The sequence below is a fragment of the Anser brachyrhynchus genome (genome assembly GCF_964034855.1).
Source record: "Anser brachyrhynchus genome assembly, chromosome: 2".
In the NCBI taxonomy this organism is placed as follows: Eukaryota; Metazoa; Chordata; class Aves; order Anseriformes; family Anatidae; genus Anser; species Anser brachyrhynchus.
In genome coordinates, this window is record NC_137695.1 from 98,291,035 (window position 1) to 98,303,293 (window position 12,259).

Here is a 12,259-nt window from a genome sequence, read left to right on the forward strand (position 1 = left end):
TCAGCTTCACGGGTTTCTCCCGTGTGACTGAGGGCTCCTCCACACACACTGGCGGCAGATAGACTTGCAAAGTAGTTTGTCAGATTAAGGAGCACAAAGTTAAGGCTCTAATTTTCACGTACTCACTCATTTTTAATACCTGTGGCTATGAGTGCCTACATTCAAACACCAGCACCTTTGGGGTGCAGATCCAGGTAAGCCAACATTAATATAGGGATTTTTTTTTATTTTTTTTATTTTTTTAAGACTACAAACCTCCTGACCTAGCAAAGGTCATGCAGGAAGTGAGTAACAACAAAAACCTGCAGTTCTGCCATTCTCACTCCCGGTTTAATCTCCACGCTGTAATCACTACGGTTTAAGGCACATCCTTCCGTCCTGTTCCCAAAGCATAGGGTTATTCCAAAAAGTCTGTTTATCAGGTTACATTTTAACATGCAGATGCCAAAACGCTGGGAGAAATCAAACCAACCCACTTGAACGGGCCCACAAGCCCCCAGAGGGCTCTGACAGAGTGCGGTGGGTGGGCACAGGGCGCCAGGATTGGGGTGGGGGGGGGGGGGGGAGCATTTCTTAAAATTGTCCAAAGCCACCAGAGGATGGGATGCGTTGGGATGTTCAGCTTTGCCTTTCTCCTTAACATGCACTACACCCCACCTACGGTATAGTAGGGTACAGTGCAGATGCACAACACTTACTATCGTGTATTAGTATCTCAAATGTATTAAAAAGAAGAAAAAAATCAGCTTTGGCCATAGCTCATCACTTCTCAGTAGCCAGGCTATACGCTAACGCTAGTAACCCCCATGGTTTGCATGTTGAAAGAGCACAAAATAAAGCATTTTTTTTCTATATAGAGGAAAAAAAATCTGTGACAAATGCAACTTGCCATCCAGATTTTTTCCGATATTTTATAAACATTAAAACTAATTCCCAGCAAAAGCACTGCCTGAAGCAATCAAAGGCAAAGCAACAGTGTAAATGAACTAGGTGATGTTTGTAAGAACTGTATTCAGTGCAACATCTACCTGGCTGCATGACAAACCTGTTTCCATCTGTCACTAAGGCAATACTTTAAATTAATTCCAGCGTAGGTGAGAGCTTCGTATTGCCCTTCAACAGGCAACCCGGTATCTAAAAGCAGAGGACGCCCGGCCTGAGCAGGGCAGCTGGATCCTAAAGCATCAGACCTGTTATCCCCAAATGACACCGGTTGCCAGCAGCCCGTACCACCGTTTACTGAAAGCTCCCAAGCAGCGATGACAGCATTTTCAGGAGGTCCTCGCCATCAGCCAGCGTTGCTTAAGCGGAGACCGTGGAACATGGGGGGGGGGGGGGGCAGGGGGGGGGTCACCGCACGCAGCCATGAAACTTTAATTACAAATAGCCTCTCAGACGTGCGCACACACCAAAAAAAAAAAAAAGAGTTTTAAACAAGCCCAGTGGGGTGGGAGGTGGGAAAAAAAAACCACATCATGTAAACTCCCCCAGGGCGCAGCTCGGAGCCTCGGCCCCGGCTGACAGCAGGGCTGCTGCCGGCCCTTCCCCACGCGTGTCCGTGCCCCGGGGGCACCCCAAGACCCCCCCAGGGCCCCCAATACCCCGCACCCCCGCTGCAGAGCGCCCCCGGAGCCCCCCACGGCGCGGGTCCCCCGCAGGCAGCAGCGGGGCCTCGCCCCCCGGCCCTCCCGTCCCCCGGGGAGCCCGCAGCCCCCCCCGAGCCCCCCCGGTGCCCCCCGCCCGGCAGGCCCCGGCCCTCACCTATCAGCTCCCGGGGGAGCTCGGAGCTCTCCTCGGCCATGCCGGGCGGCGGGGCTGCTTCAGCGGCTGGCCGCCCCTCCGCAGGGCCGGGCGAGCATGCGAGCCGCGGGGCGGGGGAGGAGGAGGAGGAGGAGGAGGAAGGGGGGGGGGGGGGGCCGGCCCCGCGCCGGGGTGCCGTGCGAGGGCGGAGGGAAAAGGTGGGGGGGGGATGTTCAGAGATCGGCCGGGAGGGGCATTTCCCGGGGAGGAAGCCAGCCCCGAGGCTGGCAGGCAGGGAGGGAGGGAAGGAGGGAGGAGAAGGAGGGAGCCGGGCGGGGGCTGCCCGCCCTCCTTCCCCCTCGCCGCCGCCGCGGCAGGCAGGGAGATGGAGAAGGAGGGAGGGATGGATGGAGGGAGGGTGCCCTCCCCCGGCCTCCGCACCTCCCAAGAAGGGGAGCCGTGGCGCCCACGGCCGGCAGGGCAGGGGAAGGCAGGGAAATGCAGCCCCCCCCCCAGCCCCCCTGGGTGAGGGGAGGGCGGCCACGGGGGCCACCTGCCGGCCGCCGCCGCTCCCACCCGCATCCACGGCCCCCGGGGAGAGCGGCCATGGTGCGGCCCCCGAGGGCCTCCAGCCCCCAGGCACCGCTCTGGTCCCTGCCCTCCGCCTCCTTCTGCCTCCAGGGAGGGTCTGGGGCCTGAGGGGGGTCGCCATTGAGGCCTTGGCCGTACTGAGGGGCTCAGGGGGCCGTGGTGACAGCCCGGGCACGACCTGAGCGCAGGTAAATAAATAACTGCGCCAGCGGCACGAGGGCTGAGCTGCACGGTCCTTGGCAGTGGCTCGCAGGAGGCCTCTCGCATGGGTGATCCATCTCCTTTTCCACAGTTTGGCTGCGCTGGTGCTGGCTGTCGCCTTAAACCCTGGGCGCCAAGAGGAAGCATTGCAACACGGCTACAGCACCAAGCGAAGATGTTTGCAGCCTGCGCTCGTCCACCGTGAGGTCCCGCAGGACGTGGTGCTCCGTGGACGTGGCCTCTCCGGCCAGCATCACTCAGCGCAGGAGCCATGCAGAACCACCTACGGCAACGAGGTCTCAAGGTCTCGATGCTGGCCCCCCTCAATAGGTCCTCGTCCTTCAGCAGATGCACCCTCTGGCCTTGCCCCACAGGAGTTCTCCTTCTTGTGTGTTTCTTTAAAAAAAAAAAGATCGACGTTGTAAAGGGAGTGGTTGTAACCATCAAGTCAGCCCTTGTTTCCTGCTGCCTGGGAAAGAGATCGCCAAGGCCGGATCGCTTTAAACCCTGGTGAAGGATAAACTCTGATCCAGAGCTCATCTGTCTCTTCTGCACTCCCCCACCTTGTCTCCACAGGGATGTCACCTGTTCTAAGGTGATGCCCTTGTTACAGGTTGTTTAGCAAATGCCTTGTGAGGGGAAAGGCAAGAATCTGGGCTTATGCTAGACTGAAGGAAACCAGAAGTATGCCTCCTTCCCCAGGATCAAAGAAAAAACCACAAATAGCGGTGTTTTGCTTGTTGCACTGTGCCGTTGAGCATTTTTGTTATGTGTAACAGACGCGTTATAGAAACACAGCACGTGAGCTGCCTAATTGCGCCTATAAAAATAAGGACGGAAAGAAGCTTATTGGATGAGAAGAGAGGAAGAGGCTAGACAGCTCTGGAAATACTTAGGCTTGCTTCTGGTAGCGATGCACAGTTTCAATGAGAAGATCATTTTCACTGCAGCAGGACTGTGATTGGTCGTCCTGCATCCTGAAGGGGTGGATTCCTGCATAAACCTCATATTTCAGGCACTCTACAAGTGAGTGACGGATCTGGAAGATCAAAGTCATTTATGCCTATTTAAGACGCCTGAAATGCATTCAATGAGAGCAACAGCACAAATCCAAGAAGATGACTTAATTTTCCTGGTAAAATGCTGTGCTGTTGCTCTGTGCATCTCAGGGACTACACATGCCCTGGTCTTCAAAAGAAATATGACTAGCAGTTTGAAATTGTTGCGACTTGTGAAACGATTTTATGATTCCCTACAGCAACAACCAGCTCTCTGAATAATTTTAGTGATTATTTTACCAACATAGATACAATTACTACAGATATAGCTACAAAATTGCTGCCTTTCCTTTTTGTTGTTTAACTACATGAAGCAAATAGGGACATTCTTTAAAGAAAATAAACAAACAGTAAATATAGGGTATATTAGTAAAAGAAGCTGTGTGCTTTTAACGCACAGCACTGCCAGTCAAACCTTACCTGGGCATATATGTGTATAGAAAGAGAGCTCTATACCTGTTTGTTGATGGTCCTCTGTTCCCTTTTCTTCACTGGATCTGCATCCTTTTCCTTTCTCTGCAGAATACCTGCTGACTTCTTCCTCCCTGACAGTCTTTCCTCATAGCTCAGCATAAAAACTGCATTTTTTGCTTGCTGCACATAAGCAAGCTTACTTCCGACTGAGGAATATTGGGCAGAAAACAAAAACAAAACAAAAACAAAAAAAATAAGGAATTCAGAAGTTCACGTCTTTTCTAATACCCAGGAGGGAAAAATCAGATTATTAGGTCTGCATAAGAAAGGATATGTAATTTCATGCAGTTACTGCTGTATTGAGTCTAACGCCCTGTGTTTGACTAAAACTTCCAAAAAAAAGATACCTTCTCTTCGATCACTATTCACTTGCTCTGCAAAAATGTACATTTTCGTATCTATGACAGCTCATACATGAAGCAGGAGCAGTTTCATTACCTCATTTCTCTCTGAAACAGTATTTGAAGCACGGACCTTGCTTCCCTGGCTCCTGCCAGACAACTGTAGGCCTCTCAGTGTGCACCAGCCGCAGAAGCGATGTGCTCCTTCCAGGCCTGCCTGCCTGCAGCATGCTGCTGGATACTGCGAGCACCCCTCCATCCCTGCTTCCTTTCACATGAGATGGCCAGCACAGGAAAGCCAGGATATGTACAGAAAAATAAAGACAAAAACAACAAAAAGAATGATGGTAGCAGGCAGTGTTTTTTCTGTTCTGTTTTGTTGTTTAATCACCGGCATAACAGGCTAATGAAGTAGCACTGCTAAGGCTACTGTATAATTCCTTTTTGGGAGCGTAGAAGACTGGACCTGGTTCAAGGGAGGGAAGGTACAGACTAAATTTGGGTGGGTTAATGACCCCAAGGTCAGATTCAATCAGCAGATTGCATCGTTTCCCATTCCTTATTCCCCAGAGAGGAGGCAGGAAATGGTCGTTCAGGCAAGCTGCTGCCTCTTGCTCCTGCAGCTGTAGTGACGCCTGGATACTGGCGCTATTGCAACATCAGCAAGCCCTGTGAAAAGAAGGATGTTTCCACCTCCCGGAGCAGAGAAGCCTGGACCACCTCCCCAGGGGTCCAAAACATTTGGCTCCCAGGGCCTCCCAAACAGAGATTCTCCTCTACAGCTTAAAGGAAAAGCCACACCACCCCCGACAGAGACACATCAGCACAGCTGAGAAGAACGGAGGTTCCCAAGTGAAACTGGGGTGGCTGAGGCAGACGGAGCTGGGTTTGAGCTCAGTGGTATTCCTGTAACCCTGAGGTGCAGCTCTTATCCCGAGCTGCTCCTGAGCCATCATTGCTATGTCTGTCAGTGGGCTCTCCTAGTCTCACATTACCTGCAGTGGTGAAAATGATCACAGCTTGGTGTCCTAGCTAGGATCACACTACAGTAGTCACGTAGCATTTGCATATTGTGCATGCAGCAGGCCTACTGAAAAGGAAGGAGGTTCCATTTTCTTCCACCAGAGCAGGCCCAGGAAGTCATTTTAAAATAAGTCATTCAAAGGATAACCAACTTGCTTGCCACAGAAATGGGATCTGTGGTTTGCTTGTAGATATTTTTTTCCTCTAAAAATTGTTCAAGCTACTGTAGTTTCTGGTGTGACAAAAATGCTGATGAGAAAAGTGGGTTGGATCACGTACCAGTTAAACTGCTGCAGGGAGCATAGCAGCATCCAGAGCTTACGCTTAACTGACAGCAACAGAGCAGGAGAGAACTAGGGACATCAGAAGACACTGAGCAGGGAGACATTTGAGACAGAAAAAGGTGGTGATTGGGGGAGGAGGGGGATGTCCTCAGAACGGCATTTTCATGTTTCAGATTAACCATAAATTATAAGAAGTAGCTTGCAAAGAACTTCTGACCACCTCTCACAGGTCTCTATATTAGCAGGACACCTCACACCCTGTGTCGACACATACTCTGTTGTATTCCCGTTTTCCAGCCTTTCTGCTGCCCTCATCCTCCTTCTCAGCCCAAATCCTGTCTTCTCCTGCAGATCAGGCAGATGTCAAGGTGAGCTGGTGCCAAGCCGCACACGCTGCCATAAGGTAGGCTACTTGTAGTCTCAACTGCTGAATGTCCTCCCTGCTGTCTTCTCTGCCACTTGGACTGGGGCTTTAGCACTGATGAATCTCAATCTTTTTTCCATAGGAGCATGATGTGAACAATGTTATGATGCGATCTGTAGCATGATCCTATTCCTGCTGAAGCTGATGGAAAGATTTCTGTTGCCGACAGCGGGTGTCAGACTGACATTCGAGTCACACCATGGAGTCATCCTGCTGCAGAGCAGCAGCGTGGTAGGAGGAATCGGGTGATCAAATCTGATTTGCAAAGGTGCCTCGCAATGTGCAGCAAAAGCTCATGTCTATGAAAAACAGGGCAGAAAACAGCTCTAGATATAGATGATCCAGCCTTTCTAGTTGCATTTCTAAGAATAAATTCAAAGGAGTGGGTTCGTCCCCAGCTATGCCCTTGCAACTCCACAGGTATTGTATACTGCACTGGATGAATGCAGTCAAATTGGACCACACGGTGTCATCTGCCACCATCCTAGCCAGTCAGGCATCGCCAAGAGCAGCATTGTTTAAAGAAGTGTTACTTTTCAATCACTGGAATTATTATGGGCATTTTAAAGACCAAGAGGCAGCTAACCTGCAACTGTATGGAAGTATAGAAAGTACAATTAAGTCACATCCAATTATGTGTGAGCTCACAAGTTCATGAAGTCTACCAATCCATGCCAGCCTTATTTCCACTCAGCCTAAAAATGACTTAACACTTCCAGTTTTGGGCTCTCTCCAGATATTTGGTTTTAATTCTTTTGTCCACTAATTATCTTTACATTCATTGCCTATGTTTGGTGACACTATTAAATGTGATATTTGAGTCCTGGATGTTGACCACATCTGTTCAGAAACCTGTAGATGATCCAGGATTTAGGAATATTTTGACATGAAATGTTCATTAGAAAAAAAATAAAAAGGCAGAAAACAAGCTGCCAGCTAATTGCAAAATAATAAAGGTATCTTATATTGCTGAATGATTGGATGCCTGGTATTGATTTCACCAGTTGTGGCAAAATCGATAGGGAAAAATGTACATCCTCCATCAATTACTAGCTTGGTAAAGGAAATGACACACTTGTAAGTAGTCTCCTGTTGTTATCTGTGACTGAGTCTTTTCAAACCCTTTACTCCGGGCTGCCATGCTGTACGCTCTTACAATTGTTTTGGTACCCTACACCAAAAAAAAAAAAAAAGTATTTTGTCTTGATTTTAAATAAGGTGACTATAAATGCAGCAGCAAAGATGTATATTTTGATAAGGCATACTTTGATGGTAATGTTAAGAAAAGAATTACAAAGAACAGCTGACGCCTCATGAAAATCTTAATAGGAGGAATCTATTCAGAATAATTCTGGTTACTCTACTGTATTATTATCATCATCTATTTCCATATTCCTCTTCCCTCATTCGCTTTTAGCAAGCCTATTTGCATAAAACCGGGATCATTGTTTCTTAAGAGCTCATCTGCTTCTGCTACTTAGCTCTCACGTGAAAGCCTAATCCTTTGCATATCCCATCACATTTAGTTAGAAACTGTTACAATTTTTATGACTTCAGATGTGCAACTGGAGAGCAAAAGCAAGTGATTCTTAAACACAGAGCCTAAACCGGGGTCATAGTTTTCTCTGTTCTGCATCAGGCATAACTAGTGATGCTTGGAATACATTTAGCAAGATCTTGAATGGAAATAAAACATTTTAATCCATTTAAAACAGGTCTGAGTGTTGCAGCTCCTCAGCTCATCTGTCGCTAAGTCAAAGTGCCCCATTTTTGTGAAGTCCCAATTCTCCTCCAGTACAGGCCTTCATGCCTCCAGTGTCTCATCAAGCTCCTTTTTCTTACTGTTGACTCCAACTTAATCAAACAACACGCCTTGATTGGGTTTCCGTCAACCCTGCGAGATTAACAACCCCTTGGAATCAAGGTGGTGAAACATGCTCCATACGCATTATTTGTACTGTCTGAAATAACTGAAAAAGAAGATAGATTTTCTTCGTGGCCAGTGAAGCAGGTGAAAATGAACCTGTACAAAAATAAATCTGGAGTAGTTCTGACCTAAATTTCAAACTGAACATGATTCTTTCTCTTCCTTTTAAAAGTTTATACTTCACTCTCCACCTTTATTATCCTTATTTCTTCCCCCACAGAAAGTACTAACAGTCTTTCTATCAATACCAATACCATTCATTCAACCTAAAAACCTCTGCTGCAAAAAAATATGTTTTTTAGCTCTAAGCAGTACATTCTGGAGAGGTCATTGACCATGCAGTTTGTCAACAAGAGCCTCTAAATGCGCATGCTAACCCTAGATGGGTTGACAAATAAACCTCTAGCTCACAATGTGATGGCTCTAGAGACAGGGAAGAGAGGGTGAGAAGTGTGGATGAAAAATTATCTTGAACTATACTGCCGAAAAAGCAGAAAAAGTTGACTTTATGGTGAAAAGAGAAGACTGACAGCAATTACAGGTGAATTTTAAGTATCAAAAAGCTTTCTAAATACACTGAGCCTTCTGAATTTTGTAAAATCCGTGGGTGCCTTATTGGCCTCAGGAGAGCTCCATGTGAGAACTAGATCCTTCTAGGGATCTGTGCCATTTCTGTAGTGTCCAAAGCTGTCCTAGGTGTGTTATAAAATAAAGTAAGGAAAATCAGTCATCTTGTCATCCGGACAACTTATGAAAGTTTTACAAACATATAGAGGAATCAACAAGCAGGGAAGGTGATATGAGCAAACAGAACAACCTAGCTGCATGTCCCTAATATAAAACAGCATCAGATCTGATATTACAACATAATAGGAATTTACTGGCAAAATGAGATTGCTGTTTCAGGGCCTGGCCATAACAGGCTGCTAACATAAGGGCTGACTAGCACAGTAAAGTTGAGTTCACACCAGTTTTTCTGGACACACATATTTTGGCCAATAATTTTGGGCAAATTATTTTTAAAAGTGCTATTCAAATAATCGGTTTTCAGATCTGAAAAATCTCCTGTGGAATAAGATTATCACCACACAACTTCTTTTCACCCATGTAGATTCATATGTTCCTCTGTGTAGATTTACCTCCACCTAAAGCCATTTACTCGGTCTTACTGAAAAAATATCTTCTTTAGGCTGTTAATTCCAAGCCCCATGTCTAATACCTAAAAGTGTCCAGTATCTGGGGGCAAATGCCATCACTGAGCCAAATGCTGTGAGGTGAGAGGTTCTGGTTTGATGAAGGGGGATAGAAACTGTCCCTGCCATTCATCGCGGCCCTTACAGGGTACAGCAGGGAAGCAATTGGCCTCACCTCGCAGTCCAGTTAGGTGTCATGCTCTTCAGTGAAGGAGAGGAAGGTTCACCACATCAGGAGAAATTCATCACACCAGTGGAACAGTTTTTTAGTGCAGCCCCTTTTCAGGGGCTGGGCACGGTTGCTGGCACGGTTTATTTCAGGTCAATATAGGGTGCTCAGCGGACTTCTTCGGTGCAATGAAATCATTGGACATTTTGTCGGAGAGGCAACAGTGCCAAGGCAGAGGTGCCAAAGTAGCTCTTCGAGAACAGCAGAAGGAAAAACACTTGTAAAATTCCTGAGATAAGCCGCAAATATGACAAGGTCCCAGAAGGGAAGCCTGTGTTGCAGCTCCCTGCAACCCCACCAGCAAAAACACCCTAAGACGTTTCTGCATTTCACAGCCGCTTGACCAGGCAATTACAACTCTTTGCATGGTGTACTGCAAAGCAGCTGAGAAGATACACATCAGTACACTGTGGTATTAAGATCATACTTGGCAAGAGCAGACGCTCCAGTAAAATCACGATTGAGCCTTTAACTTGCTGTGAATGTTTTAGTCTACTCTTTCGTTTTTCTAGTCGCAAACTACCTTTGAAAAGATCACAAACTTACTGAACGTTTTGACTATTAAAAAAGAACTACTTCACCAGAAAATCGTCGCTGAATTGCAAAATAAAATTTTATGAATAAATATTTGCAGTTTATAATCTCCATCTCACATTTTGATCCGTTAGACACCTCCCAGCTAGGGCAGCAGAAACAAGACTATTATTTAGGTCAGGACATAGAGATGGCACATATGGAACCGTATAGCTGGCTGTAACATTCACAGTTTGCTATCTGCACTTTTCAGTCAGTGACATAGGTCAAATCATATCATTTCTGTTCCCCCTCTGGATTATTTGCATAATAAAGCAGCACAACAAGAACAGTGTATTTCACAATCAGCCTGGAGTTTGCTTTTAGCATACGAGCACCAGTTCTAATCAAGTTCAAGTGCTCAGATGATCTCTGAAAACAATTATGGAATGGTTACTCCCATGGTGGACTCAAAATCTGCTTGCAGATTTGATTAGAGATTTTTGGAAGCATTTTCCCCAGTCACCAGCCTTGCCCGTCATTTCCTCTAATGCAATTTCTCAAAGCACAAATATATCGGTTTATTATGATTATGTACAGTAAAACAAAGCAGTGTTGAGGATGATTTCGGATACATTTTTTTCCATCTTCATTTCTACAGAAAGGATCCAGTAGAGTTTAGCAGCCTTCAGTCCACCCCAAGTGGTTAATTTGCTGTTCAGAACAGGTTTCTATTACCCTTTCTTCCCTCCCTGCCTCACTGCAAAAGTGCTCCTCCTTTTTTTTTTTTTTTTTCCTCCCCAACTTGTTTCTTTTGGTTCCTTTCGCTGTGTATTATCTGCTTCTGGCAGTAATCTTAGATCTTCAAGTGACAGCAAAATTATGAGGTGCTCAGTACGAGATGACAATTTTCTTCCCCTCATTCTAATTCATTTGCAGCCCCATCAAGGAATCAGCGTCATCTTTTCAGTGCGTTAACAGCTCTCTGCTGATAGAAAGCATTAGCTCCACATTCTTCAGCGAGAGGTCAAAAGCGATTTTTGTTTTGTAACAACCCATTAAATTTTGTGCTTTGGAAAATTCCATTGCTCCCCAATGTCAAATACCTAGGCTGTTACCTCAGTTAACACACAGCAAAAGAGGAGCTTGCTGCAAGATACCGAATGAGTCAGGCAGCAGAGAGTATTTCCTAGAGAGGATTGTGGTTTACCACTCTCCATGCCCAGTTTATTATTATTTAGCCTACTCTTAAGAAAGCCTCTTTGTTCTGTGCACACAGAGGCTCCTGAAATCATTTTATTACCTTAAATAAAAGCAATGGCTAGATGTTCCTGTAGGCTTCTACAAAGAATTTACTTCTTTGTAGGACACCTGGGTCAGCATTACGCACACCCTCATTTACGATCAGCGTGACAGAAGCCTAAAATCTTTGTCATACTACCTCCATTAGATTATTTGGTGTGTTTCTGACGGGTATACACGCAGATTACAAATCTGACTGTAAGCACGTGGCAGACGGAGGGGTCCACAGGAAACAAGGGGCCATGCTGGCTGCCACCAAGCTCCCCAGGCATCGATGGGAGCAGAGCAGGGCTGACCTGCTCCATTCAAGGCAGCATGAAGGAAGCAGCAGTGCTGCTCTGTGCACTGCAAGCAGACAGATGGTCCCGTGTTTTTCCTACCACTCTTTCAACTGCAGCACATTTAAACACAAAGGGTAAAGCTTGCAATAACTCAAAAGCAAAATCTGGAGAGTGACAGCTGGAAACAATCTTGTTAAAAATAGCCCAAACAGTAAGTCGGCGGTACAATATACATACTGCAATATTTGCACATGGGGCTGGAAGGAAGCAGAGGTAGCATACTGTGGTTTTGGCTGAAAATAAAAGTTGAGAAGCTAATTCAGCATTCAGCTCAGCACAGTCAGGGCCCTGGTGGAGAAACCAGCAGGGCACCTGGGCTCTGCAGCAGTGATAGCAGGATGCCCGAAGGACGGGATTTGGAAAAGAGAAACCTGTTTGTTTGCGGAAAAAGCTGGGCTGCTTATTACACATTAAGACAGTTTGCATATCGGGGAAAGAAAAAAAAATGAAAACATTGAGGAGATGTAGCATTCCTCTACTCCAGCTACAAACAGAGCAGCCACGAGTGCCACTACGGCTTCCTCCCAACCCAGGGGAGCAGAAACAGCCGGAGCCTGGCATGAAATGGGCTGGCTGCAGTGCAGACCTGTCCGAGGGCAGTGCTGTAGGCATGCTCCC

At 46.7% G+C, this 12,259-nt stretch overlaps 1 protein-coding gene across 6 annotated transcripts in view; it reads right to left on the minus strand.

Annotated features, from left to right (window-relative positions):
• The window catches only part of CARMIL1 (capping protein regulator and myosin 1 linker 1), a 202,554-nt gene that overhangs the window by 184,788 nt on the left and 5,507 nt on the right, over nt 1–12,259 (minus strand). For 2 of the 6 annotated variants that reach the window (XM_080579348.1, XM_080579347.1), the window contains exon 2: nt 1,762–2,928. In XM_080579348.1, coding sequence (XP_080435474.1) covers nt 1,762–2,452 — 691 coding nt within the window. In that variant the 5' untranslated portion in view covers nt 2,453–2,928. Of the gene's footprint in view, nt 1–1,761; nt 4,674–12,259 lie in introns of all 6 variants that reach the window. The other 4 variants (XM_080579349.1, XM_080579344.1, XM_080579345.1 and 1 more) reach the window with 3 other exon arrangements.